General features: G+C 39.2%; 1 protein-coding gene across 9 annotated transcripts in view; it reads right to left on the bottom strand.

Moving 5' to 3' along the window:
- utrn (utrophin) overlaps positions 1-20,653 on the bottom strand; it is a 292,295-nt gene that overhangs the window by 217,873 nt on the left and 53,769 nt on the right. For 8 of the 9 annotated variants that reach the window (XM_015347666.2, XM_015347699.2, XM_015347693.2 and 5 more), the window contains 18 exons: positions 20,448-20,567; positions 19,571-19,672; positions 18,872-18,979; positions 18,311-18,490; positions 17,679-17,842; positions 17,242-17,365; positions 16,975-17,062; positions 15,053-15,294; positions 14,469-14,649; positions 11,374-11,519; positions 9,282-9,455; positions 7,156-7,269; positions 5,584-5,739; positions 4,883-5,053; positions 4,137-4,316; positions 3,342-3,476; positions 2,620-2,769; positions 1,950-2,111 (listed from right to left, as the gene is read on the bottom strand). In XM_015347666.2, the coding sequence (XP_015203152.2) occupies positions 1,950-2,111; positions 2,620-2,769; positions 3,342-3,476; positions 4,137-4,316; positions 4,883-5,053; positions 5,584-5,739; positions 7,156-7,269; positions 9,282-9,455; positions 11,374-11,519; positions 14,469-14,649; positions 15,053-15,294; positions 16,975-17,062; positions 17,242-17,365; positions 17,679-17,842; positions 18,311-18,490; positions 18,872-18,979; positions 19,571-19,672; positions 20,448-20,567 (2,697 nt within the window). The remainder of the gene's footprint in view (positions 1-1,949; positions 2,112-2,619; positions 2,770-3,341; positions 3,477-4,136; positions 4,317-4,882; positions 5,054-5,583; positions 5,740-7,155; positions 7,270-9,281; positions 9,456-11,373; positions 11,520-14,468; positions 14,650-15,052; positions 15,295-16,974; positions 17,063-17,241; positions 17,366-17,678; positions 17,843-18,310; positions 18,491-18,871; positions 18,980-19,570; positions 19,673-20,447; positions 20,568-20,653) is intronic. The other variant, XM_015347718.2, reaches the window with a different exon arrangement.

Below are 20,653 nucleotides of genomic sequence, written 5' to 3'. Positions count from 1 at the left end.
GAGTTTTGAGTTAGGTACACTACATTAACAATAATATGTGACTCAGAATTATTTTTTAATGGGGTTTCTATGCAAGTACAAGTATATGAGTCGTGCCCTACGTAACTCAATGCCTCTCCATTAAAAAACTCCATTAAAACACCGTAGAGCTTATAAATTAGAAAATGACAAGTTGTGTAGACAGATGGGTGTCAGAGTATGTGAAAAGCTCCTCACTCTCTTTGTGTGATACAGGAGTTGTAGCTGCAAGCCAATTGAAACAATTCTTAATTGGATAGTTACGAGACAGAAATCATCTGGTGTTAATCAGAATAACTTTACAATTTTTTTTAATCATTTTTTTAAAGAAAATTAATCTTCAAATATAAGGAAACCCTTAACAAAAAGAAATTATTTTCACACCATTTCTAGGCATCCGTACATTCCCTGATAACCTCTACCCAAATTGAAAAGTAAGCCCTTCTGTCTGGAGATCAGGAATCAACCTGGACTGTGCCCCCTATACCCAGGATATCAAGTGTACCTTGACACTTAGCAGGAATAAACTGTTCTCTGATCATGGAAGGAATGCTACTGTATATGGATAGTGTTGAGTTGGGCTGATTCCCATTAAAATTTTGTAACATTAAGCCAGAACAGGTGTCTCCTCTATGTAACAATGCCCCATGACTTCCACAGAAATGAACAGACTGTGTGCCAGTCTTCCAACTCCTAATGAGGCTTAAGCAGTTTCCACTCTGATTCACAGCATGAAAATAAGATAATGGATAGGGCTGTCTTGATAACAATAGCAAATACCAATATTACATATTATATGCCACAAGCAAAGGAGGCGAGAGGATACCAAAGAGCAGAAAGAGCAAAAAGCATCTAAGAAATAATCTAAGTAAATCCGTTATTTCACTTACTGCCAGCAATGATTAAACTTTAACTGATTCTTGAGCAATAACTAGTTACTAACTAGTAACTGAAAAAGAAAAATATCTTAAGACTATCTCGTGACTGGCACAAGACTGTATTCACCGGTCTGAAATAAACAGCTCATCAACTGACAAGTACCCTTCAACTAAAACATACCTAAATGTTAAAAATGATTTATCGACTGAAACAAGAGGCTGCTCTGCCCATTTTTAATGCTGATAAAGAAAGAATCATTGGGTGGCCCATGATTTTAGAAGCTGGTTCTTTTTGTCTCAACACAAAAAAAATGCAAGAACACAAAGAGAGAAACTAAAATTACTAAAAATTATTTAGCTAGGGAACATAACATACGGAATCATCAACAATTAACAAGGTGACAACTGCTTTGCATGCAGTAAAATGTCAGTTTTTGAGACATGGACACTACAGAGTAAGCAGCCAGGAAAGGCAATTCTAGTAGGTACTGTTCACATCAAAGAGGCAGCTTTTTCAACAGTTACCCGCTGCACAAACTTTGATATGAAACAGACAATGCTGGTTAAACTGGCCAGAAAATACATGTGTACCTGTATGTCTGTTCAAACTTTGCAAACGTTTATGTGGGATGTTATAAATCATGGTTGCTCTGTGATGTATACAATTGGATATTTCAGACTGAATGTGATCCTTTTAAACTTGAACAGACTTAATTTCTGGGTGTAAAGTATAAAGCACTAAGAACTTTACATTCCCTCATACGAAGACTGAAAATGCAAACATTTAACTAATTTATTATTCCATTCATTTTACATTATTATACAAACAAAATTGGCTCTTTTGACAGTTAAATGACAGCTACAGTCATTGTGCTTTACTATCTGTGGATGATCAGGGAAATGGTGGATCACAAAAAGGGGTACAAAATGGAAAGAAAAAATGTCGATTTGAATGTTTTGAAAAGATGGTGAAAACCAGACTTTGTGGAAAGAGACTTAAACCAGATGGGGAGAAGTGTACAATGAAGCCTGCAGTGTAACATTGTGAAGTACCTGTGCCTCCTGAGGGAGCTGAAAGGCATCAACCCTGTCGGTCAGATAGGAGGCAAGTTGCTGATCCAGCTGTGTCAGAGAGTCCTGGAGGGCCTGCAGGATCTGTTCGTTCTCACGGAGGTACTGCAGCTGCTGCTCCAGAGAGATCTGTCTGCTCACAGCCTGGAACGCCGACACCAACATGCAGTTCCTCAGTAACAACATAAAGCACTTAACACTATATACAATATATTACTACCAGGAAACATGGCTCCATGGCCGAAACGTTGTGTTTTCCTTCTTCTTTACTTGTTCCTTTGCAGCCTACAAATGCTGACACAGCTACCCACCTGAACTACTACCAGGAAAGGCAGTTAAAATTTATTTTCTAATATCCTTTACTAAAAATAACTACAGGTCCCTAGAAAAAGGACATCTATGCTGATAACTTATCAATATTCAGATGTGGTCTACTAAATAAACAGGAAACCCCCTCATTACTGTTGCATATGAATAGGGTCAGAATATCTTGGTCATAGAAAACACCTGAGCTCTCAAAGACTCTCACTTTGGGAACATTATATGACCAGGATCTATGATCTCATGCTTACTGAAGCATGAAGCTGTAGAAGAAGAAGCTGCCCTGCCAGGCTAGAGCAGCTCTAGTTCAATGCGAATCATGACCCCTCACCTGGTGACTCAGCTCTTCGTAGCGAGCATTGAAGGCCAACAGCTTCTCGCTGATTATCTCATCCAGAATCCCTCCATCAATAAGCGTCTGGCCAAGCTCCCGGATCTGTGTTCTGTTATCCCCCGGGTGTCGTAAAACAGACTCCAGGGACTGGGGAAGAAAAACACACCAATATTCAGCAAACTGTTTTTAAATCAAAACAGAGTAGAAAATCACAAAGGGGAACTGTGATTAAAAGGACATTTTTACACTTCAGGGTAAGAATACAACAGTACACTACGATCTAGCATGAACATAGTCTAAATCATAAATAAAAAATAATATTTTAGCACACAGTTACCAACAGATATAATTTCTAAGCATTCATTAACCAAACGTTGTTGATTCCTGGTCAGAAAAGCAAAAACCTAAGTCTGTTCTGAAAGCACAATTTCCAAAGGAGGACTGCACCTTAGACTGGACACCAGAACCCAGTTACAATATAATTGAGACCAATTAATCTACACATCATGCCTGGGTAAACTGATCCGACACACAAGAGCCCATATGACCGAACAGAACATGCAAACTCCACACAGAATGATCCCTCCTGTCAATGATTGAAACTCCTCAGAAATGTGAGGCAGCTAGCCGCAACCCAGCCCATAAATGTCCTTTATCAAACTGAAATATACTGTACTCCTGCTCCTATACTCCAGACCTTCATGATTAATGTGTCTCACCTCCAGGGCCTCGTTGACAGCCTCGGTATTATCAGGCATGTTGTCTGTGCTCTGCACACGCTCTTCCAGACAGTTCAGCCAGTTTGTCTCCATTTCTAAATACTGCAGCAGCTCCATCCAACATGACCAAACTTCCTGCAACCCAAATAAACATATACAGCTTATATATGGGACACACGACATCAACCTCTACACAGGACAACAAACAATTCTTGGTCATTTCAGGACCTTCACTGCTCTTCACTTATTTATATCATATGAAAGTATGAAAGTTGATCATTTGCACGTCCTTCTTTCAAACAATCCAAAAACCCATTATTACAAATAGTATTCAGGCTCTGAAGCACTTTGTTATACTTTTTACAAAATAAGGTTTGCATTTCATTACTGAATATTCCACCTGAATATGGTTCCATGAGACTGTTGCTTTCAAATCAATAAACTTCACTCACAATTCAGCGATGATACTCAAAACAAAAGTCAGTGCTTCTGAACTTTTTCTAAAAGATACTTTTAGTTTTGAGTTTGCAGCTGAATATTCTCCTGTTTCTGCAATAAAAATGCAAAACTATAATAGAGCCAGCGCAGGACAATAATCCCTGAACTACTACTACACTAAGTGTCTGTATGGGGATTCACATGTATACTGTACATAGTACTAAACAATGTCTACAATAAGGCCCACAAAACAAATATAAAGTTCTCAGTCAGTTTTGTAGGCCTAAATATTATCATGCTTAGCAAAGATACACATGGAGTGCAAGTTTGTCCTTTATTAACAATGGCGCTTTGTACCTCCAAGGTGTGACACTTGCTCCGAAAACGCTCACACAGCTTCTGGTAATTCTTCAAAACACCACTGAGGTCTGATGACAGGTCCTGGCCACCAGGGGGAGATTTTGCTACCAGCATGTTGATATTATCTTTCAGGATCTTCACTCGCACCTCTTTCTGCAACACATCCTCTTTCGCTCTCTACAGGAACAAAAGGGATCAGTCAGCTCATCCCATCAACTTGCCTGTTCCTGAAGACCTCTTGATCTGTCCACTCCAATTTATGATAATGAAAATCACAAACATTCATAATTCAAGCTTATATCATATTTACGGTGACTCAACCTTTAAACCTCAAAGAAGCAGAAGCCTGAGAAGGTAGACTCTTTAACTTTAATACTGTAAAAAGGCGCCGTCCTTTAGATGAGACATAAAACTGAGGTCCTGACTCTCTGTTCTCATAAAAAATCCAAGGGCGTTTCTTGAAAAGAGTAGGGGTGTCACCCCAGCGTCCTGGCCAAACTTCCCATTGGTCTTTACCAAACATGGCCTCCTAATAATGCCCAGCTGTGAATTGGCTTCATCACTCTGTTCTCCTCCCCACTGATAGCTAACGTGTGATGAGCATTCTGGTGCACTATGGCTGCCATAACATGAACCAGGTGGCTTTGAGTGGAACAGAAAAGCACTATATAAGTGTAAGCAATGATTATAATTATTATTAATTATCATCTCGATTCTCCGACCACCAACCACGGGATCCTCACCTTCATCTCTTCCAAAGCTCCTTCCAGTTCTTCAGGACTCTTGTATTCAAAGTCTCTCATCAAATACTCTTCATCCACTTGAGTCATCCACTCCTGCATCTCTGCCAAGTCTTTCCTCAAATTCACCGCCTTCTCCTGGTTCTCCGACACACGCTCCTGGTGGCTTAACATCTGAGGACAGAACCACCAGAAAGTCTCTCTTGAGAAATCAGCTTTAAAGGGATGTGTATTTCCAGTTTACCCACTCATGTCTTTTCCCTGGTGTTTAATATTTCACATAATGTCCTTCTTACATAAACAATTCAGACAGCCACATTTTTTTATCTTGCTCTCTCAACTGCAAAGTCAAATGATGGAGTTTTGACGTAAACACAAAAACGTGCTTCATTTCTGAATCACTGTTTCAAAAGGCAAAGACCTTGGACTTGCATAAAGTTGCTGAAAATCATAAAAATAACTCCCATTTGTTCTGAAAACACATCAGGACAATAAATACAAAAAAAATATTTTTAAATGATTTTGTATTTTGTACCCCTAAGATCAACAATAAACAATCAATCAGCTAAATGTCTGTCTTTTGCTCTGAAGTCGAAACCTGGTGATATGTACTTTTAGTATCTTATTATTCTACTGTTTTTTCTCCTACATGCCATCATGAAATGTAAAGCTCTTCCTGTGAACTACCACTAGTATGTTCCCACCTGCTTGCTGAGCTTTTCCCATCGAACCAAACACTCCTCCAGCTTGGGCTGCCCCCACCTGGCCAGACCTGGTACTGCATGCCCTTGAACAGCTTTCACTTCACCTTCCATTGTTTTTAAGGCCATCTCCACATTGTCCATTTCATTCACAAACTCCTGTGAACACAGGTTTGATTTTGTTCAAGAAGGAATTACCACATGACATACCAATGACAGTAATGCTGAAATGACTTGATAATGATGATGATGATTTAAATAAAGGATTTTGTAAGCACGTAATTGGAAATTTAAAACTCCAAAGTAATGACAAATTATGAGAAATGACAAATGACAAAATAAAACCAGCTCAGGCTGCTTAATAATTGCACAGACCACTCTTTTTACCTTCAAGGGCAGTACACTCTCAGATTTTAAGACTAATTTAAATAAGAGCCTCCCATAGGCCCTATTATAAAATTTGAGTTAGGGAAATTTAATGTAAAATACATGAAGAGAAAGTAGTACACTCGGCTCGTTCCATTACTGAACAGCAGACAAGCCAGGCTCTGTTTTACACTTCTATCTCACTTTAGTTTCTCACACGTGTGGCAACCTCTGCATATTTTTTCACAATTTGTTGTTGAAAATTGTGAGTAACCCATACTGAAACCATTCCATTATCCAAATTAGTTTATTATTTTAATTTGATGTGTTTTTTTTGCTTAATTACTGAACAGTAAAGTGTACATTAAAAAATGTGTAGTATGAACACATTTGTCAAACGGTTTTTATGATTTCCTGCACAATTATGAAGCACATGGTAAATAATATGTATATATGCTTTTTTCATTTCTCTCCAATATATAAAGGGGAAAAGATTCCTCTTAATCTACCTCACGGGCAAGCTAGATGCCGCTACATTCTCTCTCTTGCTCTCTACTCCACACACACACACCTGTTATTCATCAAAGGCCAGTAAACCCTGGTGAGACTAAAGCTCTGCTGTCCTCTGCTTCCTCACAGCTAGGGGAAATAAGGGACTGCTGCTGCAGGAAGGATGGTGATTCGCTGTATGTGTTCATACATGGCTAACAAAGGCTGAGTTCCAACTTATCTTAAATTACGAACAAGACTTGTGTAATGCAACCTTCACGCAACGTGGGGAGTGGGTGTATGGGTATGTTGATTGCCTGCAAAGATAGGTAACTTATGTAATATGTGCCTGTAAAGAAAACAGTCAGTACTATCGAAAAATCTTAAGTGGCAAACCATTCAACACAAGTGCAATCTCAGATCCTTTTTAGCACTTGCCTGAAGTCATGCCATTCGTTTTGTATACCTCTTTAGGTTTCTCATTAAGCAGAAATAATTACATACTACATAATTTACTAAAGGGGTAAAGGTCATTTCAAAAGAATTTGGAAACAATGCATCTGCAGAATAACTCATCTGAATGGCTAGCCCAATGGAAGGCCGTGTTCCTAATGTAGGGAAAAGACGTTTGCACATTCAGAGCGTTGTTTTTTCCTCCAGCCACGCAAGGACTGTAAGCATACTAGCTCAGCATGCAAGCGGACCAGTTCTCACACTGACCGTGCACCGATTTAGCTCTTCCTGAAGCTTCTCTGCGTCTCCGAGGGCAGCACTCTCTCTGGCTATAAAACTCTCAGCGCCATCCATCCACTTCTCAACCTGAACAGAGTTCTCCTGGGGAGAGAAAAACAACATTAACCCAGAACCCCTTTGATTTCTGGCTACAGCACTCCTCTTTCATCTCCCGACCCTAATTATTTCTAAAAAAATATTGTTGCCACAAACTAGATTTGCCAAAAAACATTTAAATATGTCCTGATGACTTTAATGAAAAAGACATCACAAATCCCAGAGGCAATGCAAAAACACCGCAAGCATGAAAGTGTCATGGGGCAGTGAGTCTGTTACTGACACAATCGTATTCCATTCCAAAAACTGTTTGTGTACATCCTGCTAATATCTGTGCTAAAACTGAGAAACAGTGAAAAACCAAGCACAGGCTATCAGCCAATGAGAGTTTGCCAAACAATGTAGTACAGCACATATTTACTGTAGGTTTACTGTACAGTACAGTTAGTGAACTTTGTAATCTCTCTCCCACTTCTCTGTGTGAGCTGTGATCTCACCTATTCTGCTTATTAATAATCCTGAGAGCCACAGCCTATCCCATCCTGGCAGATGTACAGTAGCTCCTTCCATCAGCCTCCCACTGCTGCCAAGTTGGAGGAGTGAAGGCAGACGGTGGTCAATATATGCAAACTCCAACCGAATGTATTGGTGCGCTGCCAAATTTGGCTCTCTAACTATAAAGTAATAAAAACACTCTTCATTCTCTACAAAATGTATTTTCGTATTATATACTCTGGTAAAAATATCAGTAATATCATTTTTCATACCGCCCAATTAAGCCCTCGAATTGTGATTATATGTAAGGAATAGCACTTCAGGGAATGCATCCTCATTTAACCCAATTAAATCTAAGCTCTAACTGCCTCTATTAGCACTGATTTGACACAGTACTCCTTCTGCTGGAAAGCAGCCCCAGCCCTTAGCGAGGTATTGCTGTACTGAAGTGTAGTAGGACCGAGAAAAAGGCTCCTACAAATAACTCCAACAACTACCCAGAGCAATGTTACTGCATATAATTTAATGTGTATCTAAGAACTGAGCAATAATCTATTTCCACACTGACTGTCGACTTGGTTAACTGAGGCTTGTAGCTCATCTAGAGTACTAATTACAAGATAAGCACGAAAGAGCCCTGCTGCCCCCCTACATATACAAACCCTTTCCTGCACAGTATATTATTAAAATGGTAGTGTTATATTTTGCTATACCATTGTCTTTACATCCTGCAATGCTGCAAATTTGCATTAAAGTGCACTTTAACTTCTTGATAAATCTAATATTCTTTAATTGATACATAAAGTGTTCATACACCATAATGGATGCTCTGTACTACTCAAATACGTATAAGGTAATATAGCTTTCATCCAGGTGGATGCTGCACATTGGTGGTGGAGGGGAGTCCCCATTACCTGTAAAGCGCTTTGAGTGGAGTGTCCAGAAAAGCGCTATATAAGTGTTAGCAATAATAATAATAATAATAATAATTAAAAGCACAGCTTCTTACGCCCCGACGAGCTCCATCACCGCCGTATTAGCTCCACCAATTACCAATGCACATTCCACACATGCTAGAGACTCATCCCCAACGAGATCAGGCTGGGCCTATCAGGCCAATTAGGGAACCTTGCACAGTATTCTCAGAGTTACTAACCCCGCTTTGAGTTTATCTCAGTTTCAGGTTCTCAGAAGCATTTCTCAGTCTTTCTTAATCCTCAGTTTCCAGTTCCTCTTTCATTGCCACTAATCATCTCTTCATCACCTCAGACCTCAGCCTCTGCCTCTGCTCTGCCTGCTTCAGCTGCGCAGCTACTGCCTCAGCTGTTTCCTCAGTCTCAGCTCTGTTTGTCATCTTCAGCACTGTCATCAAATAAATTATCTCGATTGCCGCATACCTTGGCTCATTGACTCTAAATTTCGCCGAGCCCGTTTCAACACCTTGTCAGGCCCAGCGTAACACAGCTATCATAGGATGTTCAGAATCATCTCTACAACCCCCGAGCTACAGTGTGGGAGATCTTTGCTTCATTGAGAAGAGGTGAATAAAGCGTAAGTGTTACATTGAACTCCCTCAGTGTCTTCACGATGTCCTGCAGCGCTCGGGTCTCCTCGCCGGCTCTGGAGCAGAGCTGCTCCCACCTCTCGTGCAGGCTCTCACACTTCACTGGGCCCCCAGGGGCCTGCTGCAGCCTCTCAACAGTGGGCCGCTGGCCCCTCAGTTCTGCAGACAAAGTCTGGAGGAAAGCAAACAAGCACTGCCATTATTCACGGGGTTGGGCCAAGATGTTTTACTTTTTTTGTTTTTTACACATAAAAGCATTTTAATGCTGTTGAAGGAATTGAGTGAATTGCGGATGTCTTCCAAAATAAAAGAAAACCTGAAAATAAAAAGGAAACAGCAGAAAATTCAGACTATTGAAATAAATACCTATTCATGATTACTCTTTCACATTTTCACTATTTTTGTCATGTTATGTCCTTTTATACTTGCAAAATTGGATGTGTGAACTGAAGTCCACAGTGAACTGGAGGATTACATCACATCATCCTCTTAAGGAGTTCAACTTGGCTTTCTGAGCACCATGGCTCAGTGGTTAACATTGCTGTTCTGCGGCACTGGAGCCCTGGGTTCAGTTCCTGGGCTGCTATTTCTGTGGAGTTTGTATGTTCTCCCCGTGTTCATGTGGGTTTCCTCCAGGTGCTCAGGTTTCTTTTCATAGTCCAAAGACACATTGCTAGGTGGCTTCTAGGAAAACTATCCTTAGGTTTGAGTGTACAGTATATGAGTTTGTGTCTGTGTGTGCCCTGTAATAGGCTGATGTCCCTTCCATGACTTATCCTTCTGTAATGCCATTGCTTGCTAGGACAGGCTCTGGCTTCCCCGTGACCTTGAATGGGATGAAATGGTTAGAAAATTGATGTATAAAGTTGTTCTTGAGTGTAGATGAACTTACAGCAGTTCTTCTGTGTCTCATAAGAGTTCAACAGTGGATTCCTCACCCTGGTTCTGTGGCACCCAGGTTTCTGCTGCTTTTTGTTCCAGTTAAGCTGTTATTACAATGCTGATGTCTTTAATTGACTCCTTTTGGCTTCTGTTTGCTTTCTACATGCCTGCTTTCGTTTCAAAATTACCCAACTTTAAGTGTTTTGTCCCAATGTCAGAATGTAGACTTTGTATCCAAGCAACATATTTATTGAGAGTTTGCTCCCTTATTGCATTTAAACTGATCATCTTAATAAATGATCCAATTAAGATGAGCAGACAGGTGGGTATAACAATACAGTATGTCCAAAATATGACAAACATTTTTATTATGCAGAGGTCCAGTCGGTACAACACAGGCAACACAGTGCAATGAGGGGAGCGTAGAAAGTGGTATTAACCACATGAATCCTATGTAAATTGTTAAAAGCTGAAAACTAAACTAAAATTTGCCTAGGTTCCCTACAACCTAGGTGGGAAACTAAATAGCTGTAATATATCAGGCTGTCACTGTAAAGACCAACAGACTGCTCAAGCAAGACTGAGCTACACTAAATGTCTCTGACGAGTATTTTAGGTTGACAGTATAGCTTTAAGAGCTGCAGGCAAAGGTAAATCTGCATGCAGAAGCCAAAGGGGTGGGTAAAAAGCCTAGCTGGGACCTGAGCCCAGAATGTGAGCTACGTCTTTTGGCTCTACTCTTGATCTGTCTTTTCTGATAATCAGCTGCACGGCTGACCTACATTTCCAAACAAAAGCATGCCTTCTCTGTCACGGCTTCTCCATTCACACCTGATATCAGCTGAATGTGATATATTAGGGGGTGTAAGAATACAGCCGTTGTGATGGCTCAGAGCAACATGCCGAGGCACACTGCTGGCAAGATCATGTGAAACGCTCTACTGCCATCAGCTACACGCCCAGCAAATGAACAAGCAAGCAGCTGATGAAACTTTCGCTGTGCAAATAGCTGAGGAAGAATGACCAAACAAACCCCTAACATCATTATCTAACAGGTGGGAAGACTAAAAATAACCGAGATGCATTTTTATTAAAACAGGATTGGTTAGTACAAAGTACAAAGGCATTAAAGCAGAACACAGAAATATACAAAAATAATATTCAGAGAAACTAAAGAAACAAAGTTTTCATTTTTCCTCAACACTTGCCTCTACATTTTTCAAGGCGTCCTCAGCGGTTTCTGCATTCACCACCTCCCTCCAGGATGTGCTGAGCTTAGTCTCAGCCTCATCTAGCAGGTCTGATAGGCTCTTCATGGCATCCTGATGCTCCCGGGAGGGGAGGCTATTCAGAGCTTTAAACAAATACAGAAAAGCACAAATCAGCTGTCGAAAAAAACAAGGGTGGCAGAGGCTTGATACATACACAATATTCAATATTCATACAGCCGTGGGAACCACCACCATCATTATGTATACAAAAACATCTCTTTCCTTAATATTAACAATTTTAAAGAAGTATGCAAAATCCCAAGAAGAACTCAGCCTACCAGCGCAGGCCTAAAGGGATGCCTTTTATGACTTACAGGTAGAATTGAAACATCGACAGAAGAAGGGGCTCACCAATTTTAATTATTGAGTTATTTCATACAAATCACCAGATCACATCATTAAGGATACCAGTCAATCAGCTAAGAAGACTTCCATTAAATCATAAGACCACAGATTCCTAATGCACTTTCTTATACAAATGTTCTCCAATCAGGCTAATACAGCTACATCTATCAACTTCTTGAACATCCAAAATTCACAATTCAGCAAGGATATCGGAGGAGTGCTTCAGTACTACAATGAAACACTAGAGGGCAAAGCAGCTGCTCAGCAATGGCTTTTGTGCACACAGGAATAAGGGATTTTGTAATTTAAGAAACTCAAAGCAGTCCAGATCCTCCTTTAATACATTAATACAATAAAAGGTAAATGGAAATTTTAGGAGTACAACAAACAAAAATATATGTAGTACATTTATGTATTTATGTTAAAAGACAGCCAAAAAGGACTTTAATTTTTAGCCTCTTAAACACACTAATACTACTGCGAAGTTCAACATTAAACTTAAAAGGTAAAACATGACTAAACCAGAAATTAATACCTAAAAGTATATAAAGTACTTTATATATATTTTCCTTTTTTCCTACTTTGATAATAACTTGAAGAGTCCAGTGATAAAATCCCAAGTCCAGACAGAAAAGATAAAGCTCTCTCAGTAACACCAGTGTCTCTAGGAATGCATTTGAATGCTACTAGAATTAAGAAACATTCTCCTTTTACCATGTTCCTATAGAGTAAAATACCTCAACATGATATTATGTGATATTATGTTTAAGCTTTTTATTCAAGAATACGTGCCCATCACTAACAGAAAGAAGCCAAAGGTGCAAACTTAGCATGAAGCAACATATCAGAAGAAGTAGAATTATTTTGTGAATGGTAGCACGGCATTTTACTGGAGAAAAGGGAAGGCAAATTTGTCAGCTGACACAAAAACTGTAATAAATGACTACTTACTACTTATTACTTACTAAATGTGCATAAATTGGGAAAAAAAAGAATTGTCATCCCCTTTTCTTAACTGAAGTATGCTGCCCTAATAAAAAATACTCCATCTAATACTTAAACAGCTGGTGGGCCACAGAAAACAGTAATTAAATGATTCTATAATTTTGCAAACAAACAGGCCAATACTGCTGAATTCAACAGTTAACCACTGGCAGCATTCCCCCTGCTGAACACAGATCTAATACCCTCAAGATAGTTTTTCTGAGATTAAATCCAAGGTTACTTAACAGCAAAAGAGGAAAAACAAAAATTGGAATGCTTCCAAGGACTGTTACATGACATGTCTCCCCCAATAAAAAGAAATAAGAGCACACAAATGTCAACACAATGCAGACACAGAACATAGTAGCTGAATGAACTGGGAATCATTAATCAATCAATAACAATGACATCTGCAAATTATTTCTTGTAAGCACACATTGTCAAAGTTCTATTTTTGATTCAGATCATTTACTGGACTGCCAAGTGAAGTGGTTTAATATCCTCTTAAAAAGTTTCAGACTAGATCAAAAATATGAATAGAGCAATGAGTAACATTTGAAACTCATATGAAAAAAGTGTGGTTTTTACTGGAGATGTGCCAACGACCCAGCTTTATAATGTTATAAAAAAAACCTCCAGGGAAAGAGCGCATGTATTTTCCTTATAAGGCTAAAAACATGATCTTTTCAGATTTAGACTCATAAATTCCATTACAGAAAGTGCAATCTTTTTTTCACAAGTAAAAGTGCCAAACATTTTTACATCTTTATTGGATCTTTAATCCATCTGGCCAGTCCCACAGAGACTAAATTTGTGTGGTACTGCAGGGATTGTTGTCCTCCCATCTGAGACCTCTGTGGTTCCATAAGGGTGGTCATTGGGTTCCTGATCACTTCTCTGACCAAGTTCCTTCTTGGCTGTTTGCTCAGTTTGAGAGGACAACCATCTCTGGGAAGAGCCTGGGTGCTTCTGTATTCTTTCCATTTCTTAATGATGGACCAGACAGTGAGCCTGAGAAGTTTCAACACGATAGATGCGTAGATATGTATTTATACCCCTTCTCAGATCTATGTCCCCTCAATATTCTAGTTGTACAGATAAATCCCTGGTCTTCATGGTACAGTTTCTGTACCAATCACTTGAAATCATGTCAACCAATTGAACTGACCAAAGCTGGACACAATTCAAATTTTAAAGTGATCTCACAAGGAAATTAGATGGACTTGGGCTCAGACTGAAATATCATAGCAAAGGGGGTAAATACTTCATCAGTATATCAGATCAAGGCATTTCAGTGTTTGCTTTTCAATATTAAGTAAAAACATAAAGTAAGCTGTACTGATCAATGACAAAAAAAACACATCTAAAAATATTTTTGAATTTGCTTAACAAATTATAAAAAAAATCCAAAGTGAAAAATTTCCAAAGGCGCTGTGTAAGGTATCAATGGTTAAGTCACGTCCTTCGGGCAAAACATTTCTGAAGGCAAGCATCAATATGAATAGTAATATTCAATAATTAAGAGGACCTTACAGATGAGATGATGAACAAAATAAAGGCTACTTTCAGTGAGTACCTTTTTTCACTGTAATATCTGAGCACTATTATGGCATTCGGAGCCTCCCCCTCCAGTGGCCTCCTGATGTTATGGTGTTGGACTGTGCATGTGGTATATCATGGCAGTCCTGCATGCTGGCTCCTACCTGTGCTGAGGTCCTGCTGTCTGGCCCGCAGGTCCCTCAGCACTGTGCTGTAGTGTGCAGGGAGAGCTCTGAAGTCATCCTGGATGAAACCTGGAGATGAGGGCTCTTTACCCAGAGCTGCCGCCACGCTGGCCAAGTGCTCTAACTGCGGGCTCAGTCCTGCCAGCTGTGAGATTTCGACCTAAGGCAAGAAGCAACAGACACTTCTAATATTTCCCACCTTTAAAATATATTTTTCTAGCTCCTAAAACAACAATTAATTTAGTCTCTTTCCTAAGTACTAATTAAACAATCTAACTGTATACATTTACAATACGGGACCTTTAATCATTCAAACCAGTGATATGTGATGATGGACATGTCCAGTATAAAACGTTTGTTAATTTATAAAACAGTATTTCAATATCTAACATCATTGTTCTGACAATATTATCACTTACCAGTTATATTTACTGTCTACCTCTTCAATCTCTAAAATTCCAACATCATGAACTTTACTTACAAAATACAGTTCTTCAAATGAAAAAACAAGTGAACTTGTGGAGAAGGCTAAACAAAGAAAAGTATTTCAAGAGCACACTGACCTCGCAGGCTGTTTTCAACGTTTGCAGGGTCTTCTCTTCGTCACTCACAGCTGGAGTGCCCCTCAGCCATTCTTCACTGACTGTCAGAGCCTGCTCCAGCGCCCTCAGCTCTTTGTAAAAGGATGAAATCTTTTCTTGGTGTTCCACCTTCTGTTTCAACTGCTCCAACTGTCTGCTGCCATCCTCCCATTCTGACAAAACCTTATCAAGACTGTTTCTCACCTCCTCCACCGACAGGCCCTCTGTACAAAGCAGACCAGGTGGTCAGTGGTAGAAGCCACAATTAAATCTCCTACAGCCAGACATAAACAATCACACTCTATGTTCATTCAGAACATTATTTTCCCTTAAATAAAGTAACAAATCAAGTCAAAATGCACTGACCTTTGATTAATATTATAGAGCTATTATTGTTCATTGTGTTTAATTTGTTTTTCCAATCAAGTATCACTAAGCTTTCTTTGTGTCACCTACAAAATTAGTGGTAATAAAAGCTTGAAGCCCAAAGTTTTTTTTACTTAAATTATATGCAGTCTAGCTCTGTTAATGTGCTATATACAGTGCCATCTACGTTTATCAATACTTCAAATGAAAGAGGAAAAAAAAACAGTGCAATCCCTGCTGGAGGAGTATTTATAAAATATGAACTACAGGAGCATAATACCCTTTTTTGAAATGCATTTAATTATTAAATATATGACTTTGCTCTGTGCTGTTCTAGTTACAATATCAGTTACAATATACAAGTATTGACAAGTACTGTAAATGCAAAAGCATTATTCTCTCCATAAATCGTTCTACAATACAATGTTTTTGTTACCATTTCATTGTTGGACAGCTTTATATTAACATACATTTTGCAAAAAACAGCTTATTTCTAAAGAATACTTTAATTTTTATGCAAAACATATCAATCAAAAATGTATTTGAGGACACTGTTCCTGTAACAAACAACACACAGCTTACAATGACTTTCACTAGCTGAGCCACTCAGAATTTCTAATTGCAATTTTACTATTTACTTCACAAACATAAATCCCATAGTTCATACGTGTTTGTACAGCTATGAAACTTAGTACTCCTGAACATACATTTCTCTCTCCTCTGTAAGAAAAATGTGGGCACGTAGTGGAAAATAAAAAATACACAGAACAATATTTCATATTTTATATGCACAGAGATGTCTCTACAAGCAACAAAGAACTGTACTGGCAACAGTGCCATATTGAACTAAACAGCACACAGCACACTCGTATGTGAGGGTGGCAGATGTACTGTACCTCAATCAGGCACCAAATACAAAACCTAGATCAGAAATAGACACTGGTACTTAATCGGCAGTACTTATAACTTCCATCAAAACATACTTCCCCCATATAATCTTTCTAACTCTATTTAAATTATTACAAAGCACTTTACAGTACATTAAAAAAGGCAGACAGCATCAAAGTTTTCACTGAAATCCACATTCCAACAAAATCCTGCTTTGGTCCTACAGCATACTTCACATGACTTCTCTGTGTATCAGGGTTAGAAAGTAATGTCTAAAGGACTCAATCCCTTGGACTTCCTTGCCCACTGCTAACATCTCAAATAAGATCCAATTTGCATGCCTTTATCTTGTCTCATCATTCTGAAGATGTCGCACTAGTGAAATATTACAACAATTGTAGCAAGCCTTCCTGTTTGCTCACACGGCCTTTTTGAGGGCAGTCATCACAGGTGATACATTACTTGGGGAACACAGATGACTTGTGGAAAAAAAGCATGATCTATATGGCACTCACATTTCTCAGTTATTTCCAGTTTCTCAGCTTGTGTAACGTTTGAAAGAGAATTTAAGCAGATGCTGGACTGCAGTTTGATAAAGATGGAGCATATAATGGCAAGTTGGCTTGTTCTTCCCTGGACAGTGGTCCTACCTTTCTCCATTTGCTCAAGCATGTCCTGCCCAGTCTGCAGCACCTTCTGCACCTTCAGCTGCTTTTGTGGCTGTTCAGCTTCCAGAGACTACAAAGGAAGAGCACAATTCACTGACCGAACCACCTTTCAAAATGGGGAGATTTCTCACTTTCTAAACAATAGTATATTCACAGTGATGATAGCAAATCTCATTAAACATCAAAAAGTGATCACTACTGTATGCCCACTGCACTTGGATTATGACAGTAACATCGTTACTCCTTTACCTGCAGTTTTTCTTTAATGTCAGAAGTGTCCATCATCTTCTCGTAGTCTTTGAAACTGAAGTCTTGAATGGAAGCTTTCCATTTTGCAATCCAATCCAGAATCTCCACAAATTCACCATCAATCCTGGATAAAAACATTGTCTGGTTTATGATATTACTGTAAAACAACAATTAAATTTAAATACCTGCATCTCAAAAGACATACATGGCTGCATTACGATATGCAGAATTACATATTCACCTGTTATAAAAACACTGGTCCTGAACAACTTGATTTAGCAACAGGCATGCCATGGTAATAAAAATCTTTAAAGCCCTGAACTTCTGGAAATGGGAAAATAGAGCAAATGGCAGAAAGATAGGAGTGTGATTTGGCACTTAAGAGTTTGGAAGATTGGTAACTTGGAAGATTTCTACTAGCACTGAAGTTTCCTTACAGCATCTTCGCTTCCACATCCACATGCCGTTTCTTGGGAGGAGGAGGAGGCGGAAGCTCCTGCTTGGATTGTTTCACTGACATTTCTTCTGTCAGGGTGACCGTCTCTATGACAACCTTCTCCTGAACCTGGGACATTCCTGACTTTGACACTGACTCGGTCACCTTGCAAAAAAAAAATAACAGCTTTAAAACAAGGCAACTAAATGTAACGTACAAGACACGAGATATTAGCAACATAACTTTAGTAGTTACAGTAACTAAAAATTATGTCAAGCTGAATACACTTAGTAGTACAATATTTCTGTCTTCAGCAGAGATACATTATATAAGTACTCAGTTTGAACACTTATAATACCACCCTCTACTACAGTATCCCTCACCATAAGGTGTTTGAAAAACCCTTACAGATTAAAAACAATAAAATCACTTCAGGCCCACTACTGATTTATGGTCTAACAATCAGAGTACTACAAGATAGCATAAGGAAGAAATCATCCAAGAAAGCTTAGCATAAGGAATATGTTGCCATCAAAAGTTCAAGCATTCTCTGGCCTTCACGCTTAAAAAATAAATGGAAAATAATGACCACACCAGGGACGCAAAGGTGCAAATCCAATCGAAAGTGGGCACCTGATTGGAGCAGTCTTCCAGTTTCTGAACAAGGTTGTCCCATCTTTGCGTCAGCTCCTCCACATCACTGTCAATCTTGCGGGAGGCTTCTGGGCTGCCGATCAGCTGGATGACATCCTGCCCTGCGTCACTGAGGTGGTCCAGCGTCTGTCGCTTCATCTCCATGTCTTCCTTCAAGATCTAAAAGTCAAACCACATTCCAAGCATACTGCAGACAAACCTGGAAAGCATCCATTTGGGCATGAAACTATAAAATAGAGTGGCTTTGTTTGGATAAGAATGAAGAATAAGATAAAATGCACAGGGAGAGATCTTATCAGTTGGTTTTCTGTGCTGTAAAAGGACAGGGTGCTTAGTTAAGAAATGTTACAGGGAACTGTGGTGACTAGAGAGAGTTATTTTAAATAACTTTAAAAATACATGTGGTAAATGGGTGGAATATTGAGATGATCAATTATAAATCAGAAATGCTCCACATTCCCCATAAAAAGTACCAATTATGTAAGCTATGCGCACTTTTAAGGCGAGCATCATGTAGCACTGAGAATGAAAAGCACTTACTGCTAATCTCCGAACATTCATGTTAATTTCATTTGGGTCCTTAAAGTTGCAGGTTTGAACTTGATTCAAAGCTTCTTCTTTCTCAGTCAACCAAGCTTTGAACAAACACTGAAAAAAGCACATTTATTGTCACTACTAAGAGTGTATATACAGTATTAATTAAAGAAAAAAGTACAAAGTATCTATATTTTATCACCAGGAAGCTCTTATATAAAACTTGAGTTTAGAATTTTTCATACCTGTATGTCTTTTACAAAATTTTAACACTGGTTTCATAAGGCCCAATAAACATTTTTTGTGTGGCTGATCCAAATTAACTTTAGAAAATTAAACCCTAGATTTTGCCTGTGAAACCACCTTTACAAGTTCAGAAAATAAGGGCCATGTAAAAACAACTCTCCGACCATTTATGTTTTAAATTTCGCAAACAAACTGCACTTCTCAATGAGACCAGGAAGAACCTGATGGTTCACACAATCGCTGAAAAGCAGTCATCAAGAAACCAAGATGACAAAATGACCTAAACCAAGGTAAAGACTGGTTTCCCCTTTATCTCCTTTAATTACCTATCTTCACAGCCACTCTGCCTGTAAACATTAACACCAATTACCTGGAAGCACTATGTACTGTAAATAAAAAAATGAGGGTCACACAGGCAACTCGGCTACGCTGAAGGGCTATTACACAGCAAGGACTCACCTGGTCCTGCACCAGCTGCTGCCACACGGAGAAGATGTCCTGCAGTTTGTGCCACCTCTCCTCTGTCCAGCGGCAGACAGCTGCCCACCGCTCACCCAGTGACTGCAACAGCAAACTCATTAGATCAGTACTGGCACCTCCCAAGCCTAGGACACCTGCACCTACCCAACACACTACAGTACATCAACATACATACAATTTCTATCAAAGAAACTAACCCGTTTTTTAAAAAAATAACTTTTTTGTAATAATTTCTTAAACTAAAAAAATGGAATGACTAATACGTTAAGGTCTAAATATGTTTCCTCACACAATTCTACTAATTATTCTTGACTTATGATGATTTGACCTAAAATGTAGAATGTATACACCCTTCCACCCCTCTATTACACAATAATACAATGAGCCAGAGCCTAACCCACAAACAAAAGGCACAAGCCAGGACTACACCCTGGACAGCATGCCAGTCCATCACACTGCACAAACGCAATGCACACGTGGATAATCTGGAGACACCAATTAAACTAATTAAACTAATTAACATGCCTTCAGAATGAGGAAGGAAACCAACGTACCTGCATAAAGCCCACAGAATTACAGAACTACACACAGAAGGCACCACAGGCTAGACAGGACCAAAGAGCTGCGAGACAGCAGTTCCAACAGCCATAACCAGCCACTGCTTCAGATGATGGACATGATTTTGCACTATTTTCTAGACCACTGAGTTTAGCCTGTAATGCTTACCACTTAAAGTAACTTTCTATGGGGTTCTCAAAATACCTAATAAAAAGTTTTTTTTTATTTTATGGTTCACCCGCACACCTCACTATAGTGTGTTTCGTTTCTAATACACATTTACAGGCTGCTCTTTTACCTGCAGCTGGTCTTCCAGTGCTGCGGTGGCACACTCTCCACTGTTCTCATCCACAACCACCACCATGTGGGTCAAAGAGTTCACCTTCACCTGCTCCGTTTCCAGATCGTTCTGTAGTGCCTGCATCAAATACACATATTAACACTGCTTTCTGGAATCAAAGGAACAAGACTGTACATCTCACTGAAGTCACAATCTCTTTTGGA

Source organism: Lepisosteus oculatus, chromosome 2 (assembly GCF_040954835.1).
Source record: "Lepisosteus oculatus isolate fLepOcu1 chromosome 2, fLepOcu1.hap2, whole genome shotgun sequence".
Classification (NCBI taxonomy): Eukaryota; Metazoa; Chordata; class Actinopteri; order Semionotiformes; family Lepisosteidae; genus Lepisosteus; species Lepisosteus oculatus.
The sequence above is the reverse complement of the archived record's forward strand: the minus strand, read 5'-3'. Positions and strand labels throughout refer to the sequence as shown.